The 6,781-nt window shown below is 44.0% G+C and overlaps 1 protein-coding gene across 3 annotated transcripts in view; it reads right to left on the reverse strand.

Moving 5' to 3' along the window:
• The window catches only part of Syn3 (synapsin III), a 391,824-nt gene that overhangs the window by 258,553 nt on the left and 126,490 nt on the right, over positions 1-6,781 (reverse strand). For all 3 annotated transcript variants that reach the window (XR_003377952.1, XM_026784484.1, XM_026784485.1), the window contains exon 5: positions 1,759-1,915. Coding sequence is in view for 2 of the 3 variants with exons in the window: in XM_026784484.1 (XP_026640285.1) it covers positions 1,759-1,915 (157 nt within the window). In the remaining variant the exon portion in view is untranslated. The remainder of the gene's footprint in view (positions 1-1,758; positions 1,916-6,781) is intronic.

Raw genomic sequence — 6,781 nt, forward strand, 5'->3', positions numbered from 1 at the left:
AAAAAAAAAAAGGACAGAGTCATTCCAAAGGCTTGTAGAACTGTTCAGGGGTAGCCCTCATTTTATAGACAAAGACATTGGAGTTCAGAGAGGGAGTATCACTCCATAGCTAAGCTGGTGGGTTTTGAAGAAGAGCTGGAGCACTTACTGCCAGCTACAAGGGTTTCAGCTTCCTCTTTTGTACAGTGGGGATATCTGGGATGTGGGTATTGGGGTTGAGCACACGACATAGTGAGTGCTAATGAAGTTGCTGCTATCAAAACCATGGCCTGTTTCCTTCTCATGGCACTCAAATTTTAGACCCCATGAGCCAAAACCCTTAGCTATGACACAAAGAGACCATGGCAGGATGGCAGCAGCCAAGACTATCCACACCTATTAAATTAACTGAGTAGTCATTCATTAAAACCTAAGAGCCATCCCAGCCTAGACTTAGTCCATGTGCAAGAGGCAAGAATTGCTGTACCATTTATTGTGAATATGCTATATACCAGCTAACATTACAAACATTTTACATGCCCCCATGGAAAACCAGAAAAACCCTATTATCATCTTTTTTTTTAAAAAAAAAAAAATAAGGACACTAAGTTCAGAGAAGCTAATGCAAATTGTTGAAGGATACACATAAGTGGAGAAACTTGGCCTTGGTCAATCTATCTCAGTGCCCAGACTCTAATCAGTGCTTTTCACTCCAAGGTGATGGCAGACAGGTAGCCAAATGGGTGGACCACAGAACTGAGACATTTCATAACATTCTCTCCACACCTCTGAGCCTCCTTCATGTTTCCCTGAGGTACGCACCATAGGACAGATGACACAGCTGTCATATTTGTTAATAGACTGTTTCACTAGAATGGTCGACTAAGGGGTGGGTACTCTGGTACCCGTGAATCACCGTGTGGTTCTGCATAGCTTGTGTTAAGGGAGATAAATGACAGATAAAGGAATGGTGTCATTTAGGTCCAGAGCCATGTGTGGAGTAATTGAAGAGAGGAGTATGGGCATCTTAGGAAGATTCTTTTGTTTTTGTACAACACTTGAATGGAAACTTGAGTAAACCAATTGAAGGTTTGAGACTAGTGATCAATGGGAAGAAAGCAAATGTGAGAGTTGGAGAAAGAGGGCTTCAAAGTTCAGTTTTACCATTCACTAGTCTTAAGTTCCCAGAGAGTTCTGAAGTTAAGCCTTCTCCTCTGTAGGACAGAGCAATGGTGCCATCTTCAACTACAGTGATAGGGTGGGTACCCACAACAGTTTTCTGGTATTCAGTAAGTGTTTGATAACTTTGAAGAGCAACAATAGGAAAATTATATTAAGATGTTAAAAATAACAAGATATATTTGTTTGTTTGTTGTCTGCTTGAGTCAAGGTCTCCCATAGCCTGGGCTGGCCTAGAACTCTTGCTACGTAGCCAAGGATGACCTTGTCTGATCCTCCTGCCTCTGTCTCCTTAGTGCTGGGATTATAGGTACATCAACGTATCTGGTTTACATAGCACTGGAGACTGAGCCCAGCCCTTTACCAACTGAGCTATATCCTCAACAAGACTAATATTACTACTATTACATGATCCTATATCATAATGTGTTATACATAATATTTTCTAGGCTGTAATTCCCAGAAGAGACCTGGGGTCAAGTTGTTTAAATAAAGATTCTTCTGCTTGCTGAGGGTCTGTATAGTGAATGGAGCCATTTACAGGCTAGGAGACTACCTCACGCTCCCCAGTTCCCTCCACGTGGGCTGTCTTTCACCTACCACCCAGGGCTTGCTGCAGAAGTTGTAGACAGAGTAGAGAGAGTTGATAGCAGGAAGCCCTCCATACTGAAGGCCGATGACCAGGCTGCGGTAGTCCTCAGCCAGGGCCATGCTGTAGGCATGCTGTCGAACCAGGATGAAGTCTGGTTTGAAGGACCTGAAAAGAGAGGGGCAACAGTTGTATTATCACATGGCAATATAACCAAGGTTTGCTGGTTATAGCCCTGACCCTATGTGGTTGCTGTCCATAGGAGATCTTAGCTGAGAGGGCAGGTAGGGCTGGTAACACCTCACAACCACCCAGCTGCAAACCAGATGAGCTGAAAAGAACAGATATTTTCTTGTGTTTGGGTTTTAGGTTGTTTCCTAGATTCCTATTTAATTTACAACAAAGAGAAACACGTCTCAAATAACTGAGCAATAGAATAAATTTTTTTGCTAGGTTCTGAGCGACGTACAGGATACATGCACTCCCTTGGGTATTGGATGCTTCCGGCTCCTATTTCTCAGAGGTATAGTCTAATACCCAGGAAGATGCATAATTGCTCGAAGTGACATGTTGCAGGTAGTTGGCAGGGTTATGTCTATAGTTGTCAACTCTCTGGCAGCTTGACTTCTTCCTTGTAGATTTCCCAACAAACTGGCCTTGTGCATTCTAAGTAGTAACCCCTAGAAAGTGGCAAAGACCAAGGGTACACAGGTTCTTTGCTGGGTCCCTCTGGAGACAGGGTCCTGATGAATGCTTCCCAATAGAATTGGGGGAGTGCTGGGATATGCTCCCCTCACCCAACTTTACAGCAGGGAGGATTTGCAACTCTGAGAAATTAAGTCCCCCAAACCACAAAGCTGGTGAGCAGGAGAGTTGCCTTTGAAGTCTGCCATTGGTTTAAGTCCTTTTGCTTTTTACCCCACACCCTGGCTCCTGGCAGATTTACAGTGTTTTAATCACACTGTCAAAGGCCAACTTATTTCTATGCTCCTTACTTCTAAGACACATGAGAAACCTAGCCTCACAGTGGGCAGAGGGTGGACACTCAACACGGCTCCATTGATCTGTCTGTCTCAATTGGAGTCATATCCTTAACTTCACAAAAACTGTCTCTTTAAAATGATTTAAATATAAGTTAAAATAACTCTCAGATGGAAGGACTTGCTCCTGCCAAGGACAGACAAAAAGAATGTGCACAGTGCAAACTCATCTTGGGTCACGTTGACCTTGGTTCTCAACAGATACCCCAGTGTCTAGCACCTCTAGGGCAGGTATGTGACAGGTAGGTGTGGTAGAGATACCTATGAACATCACCCTCACCCCGTCAAAACAAAAGCTAAGTGCTAACTTATCTCCACAGGTCACTTAAACCAGACTGTGGTATGTGTTCAAGTCTGACACACGAAGTGTTTATGGGAATGGTCAGCCTTAGTGTAAGAAAGTCAAAGTTAGACTCTGAAGTGCTGGAGAAATGGCTTAGCATCTAAGAGCCCTAGCTGCTCTTCCAGAAACCTGGGTTCAATTCCCAGCAACCACATGGCAGCTCACAATTGTCTATACCTCCAGTTCCAGGGGAATCTGACACCCTCACACAGACATACGTGCAAGCAAAATATAAAAGCACATTAAAAAAAAGATTCTTAGAATAAGAGCAACTGAGATGGAGGAATGAAGGTGGATTTGATGGCAATCAGAAGCAATTGCATGAGAACCGTTTTCTTCTTTTATATGATTTACCAAAAAAACCCATGGAATGTAAAAAGAAGTAAGCAAATTGTTGGAGATCTTACAAAATGCAGAGAAAATTCCTAACAATCTTTATATATACATTTTGATCCAACTATGTATTTTACTATACACAGTGTGCACTCACACACATAATTGAGTTCATGCTTCCTATCAGTTATGATTTTGGAATTTTCTACATAATACAATGACATGAACAGTTCCTCTATGAACAAAATACCTATAAAAACAAATTTCTTTCTTTTTCCTTTATTCCGCCCTCTCCCCTCCTACAGCTCCTTCCTCATCATCTTCTCTTCTTTCCCTTTCCCTCTTGCTCCTCCTTTTCCTCTGTCCCCTTTCCTTCCCCCCTTCATCATTGCTGGGAATCATATTCAGGGTCTGGAACATCGAGGCAAGCACTCTGTTTTCTTCCTTTGGTAATTCCCTCACACTAGCCCTAAAGGACACCTCCCCACAACCACTTTCAAGCTTCATTTGCCCAGTTTCCCTCCCAGGACATCTTTGCCAGTCCCTCGGGGCATTTTGTTTTGTTGTTGTTTTTTGTTTGTTTTTGTTTTTATTTGCAGTGCTGGGGACTAAATCCAGGACCTTGTGCCTGTTCTATTGAGCTATATCCCATTAATTTTATTTGTTGATTTATTTATTTGAGATGCGGTCTCACTAAGTTGCTCAGACCAGACTTGAACTCCCTCTGGAGCCTAGGCTTGCCTTGAACTTGTCTTCTTGCCTTAATCTCTCAAGTGGCTGGGATTACAGGCCTGTAACAACCAGGCCTTCTAACACTGCACTTATAAGGGGGTTAAATCTGATGAGTGACATTCCCTAAAAGATACCCTGCATCTCTCTGTTGTTGGACTTTGATGTTTTTTAATCAATCATTTGCTTTGTCATTTTTATATGTACCTGCTCACATCTATCCCCATAAAAAAAAAAACTGTCCCCTTTATTCCCTTATAAGGCCTCTGCAGTAAGGATACTGCCTTTTCGCTATCAAGTGTGCTGATATTTTTTTACTAGGTGTATCCTCTTAAGAAGGCACATGAATGTATTTACTTCACACTTCTATCCGCTATTGCCTTTTGCTTTTTCTTTCTGTTTTGCCGCGTAGAGGGTCCAGACAGTTAGGCAGAACCTAACAGACTTCCTGACAGGGTGGTCTCCATTGTAGACAATGACAGTCTCAGTGTCATGCCAGGGATAAGGTTTCCTTGAGGGAGCAGTCAGCGATCACATGCTAATCATCCTCCTAGCTTCTCTAGCTGTGTGAAGAATTCATCACAGGGACAGAACCAGGGACAGAACCAGGAAAATGCAGTCAAACCTCACCGCTTATGAAGAGAGTGGCCAGACCAGCCTCCAAGAACAGAATGATGTTTTTAAGAAAAGACTTTATTTTTAATTATGTGTCTGTCGGGGGTGGTATGCAGACAAGTTGTGCATGTGGATACAGTGCTTACAGAGGCCAGAAGAGGGCACCAGTGAGAGAGTGCCTAGGAAGAGCAGAGTTCATGATCAAATTCCCTCCCAATTGCAAACTGGATTACTGTGATCAGAACTCGTTTTAGATTAGGACCCGTGAAGAATGAATGAATGAATGACCTTATCAGACTTCCTGGAGTTTCTGTCTGAGATCTGTAAGCAAAGGGGATGGTCAGCTGAGAAGTTAGCTGATGGAGACCACCTCTCTCTCTCTCTCTCTCTCTCTCTCTCTCTCTCTCTCTCTCTCTCTCTCTCTCTCTCTCTCTCTCTCCTATCCCTCAGGGTTCAAGTCCTGTGTCTTTTATGTCTGGGCAGGATGTCTGACAGTCAGTCCCATACAAGTTTTCACTGGAGACTCTTTCTGGGTCCCTTCTTATTTTACCCTTAGACTTTAATATCAGGTCTTGGACCCAGGTATGGCTTGGAAGTGGATGCCAGTGCTCCAAGAAAATTGAGGATGACAGATAACTAAATGGTAAGGATAGAACAGATGGTTCATTGATGAGGATTACCAGGAGCTTGAAGCAATGTCCAGAGGTAGGGGGCCCAAGGCTGAGTCACTCTGAACCACTGGAGAAGTGTCATAATTCCTTCAACTATGTGAGTTCTTGCAGTAGCAAGAATGGATCCTGACAGGGCTTTGCCGGTGACCTCAGCTAACGAGCAGGGGCCTCATTTTTCTCAGCTGCTTCACTGAGACTGAGGAACTATCCCTTGTTCTTCAGCATCTAAGTTGGCAAAGGAGGAAGATCATGCTGACTTGAAGATCATGGCCTGGCCCATCACATCCATATCTGCTCCTAGCCAGGTCTGTGAAGGCTCCAGACATTCTGATCTCTGTACACACCAGCAGAGAAACTCCAAGTTTATTATGGACCGTCTCTACACTCCTTAAAACCTTCTCTACCCTGCATCTATACATGTAACTTGGTGCACAGTCTAGGGCACAGGGACCCAGGGAGCTGTAAACCAGCAAAAAGTAGGAAGGGGAGCTGAGCATCAGGGCTGTCTGTACTCCTTAAGGCTCATCATAACTCTATCTTGCTGCAAGTGTAAATCATAGAAAATGTGCATGCTGTACAGAGGGTGGGGATTGGACCCACCAGATGGGAGGACTTGAGAATTAACAACGCTTCCTGGGGACTGCAAGAAATTAGTCCAGGCCCAAAAGATATTAAGTGGCAGCCAACAAGAAATCTGGCAATGATCAGAAAACAGGATACTGCAGCCAGGCTGGTGGGGCCCACGGGGAAGCTGCCAGTTACATGTGCCAGTGGAGAAGGGACTTGGAGAAGCTGATGGGCAGCCTGCTCTCCTGGATCTCAGAGGTTAATAAAACACAGGCAGGGGCTGTTGGGGGAAGCAGGCTTCCTGTATCTATTCTCTTAGTCTCTTCATCCTGGGCTCTTCTTTTTCTTTCATGTTAGAGAATGTCACTGGCTTCATTCTCTTCCTCCATCCTTTATCCTGGGGTTTCTACCTATCCTTGGATGAATCTCATCTCCCAAGAGCATGGAAGTACTGATCCCTGTTACCTGTGAAGGTGAGCTGATATGGAAATAGGGTGATTGTTGATAGCATTGAGCTAAGATAAGGTCTCACTGCAATGGAGTAGACCATAACCTAATGACTGTCTTTGTAAGAGGAATCTATTCACACACACGAGAGAGAGAGAGAAAGAGAGAGACAGAGAAAGAGACAGAGACAGAGAGAGACACAGAGAGAGACAGAGACAGAGAAAGACACAGAGAGAGAGAGACAGAGGGAGAGAGACAGAGAGAGAGATACAGAGACAAACAGAGAGAG

This window comes from Microtus ochrogaster, chromosome 24, assembly GCF_000317375.1.
Source record: "Microtus ochrogaster isolate Prairie Vole_2 chromosome 24, MicOch1.0, whole genome shotgun sequence".
Lineage (NCBI taxonomy): Eukaryota > Metazoa > Chordata > Mammalia > Rodentia > Cricetidae > Microtus > Microtus ochrogaster.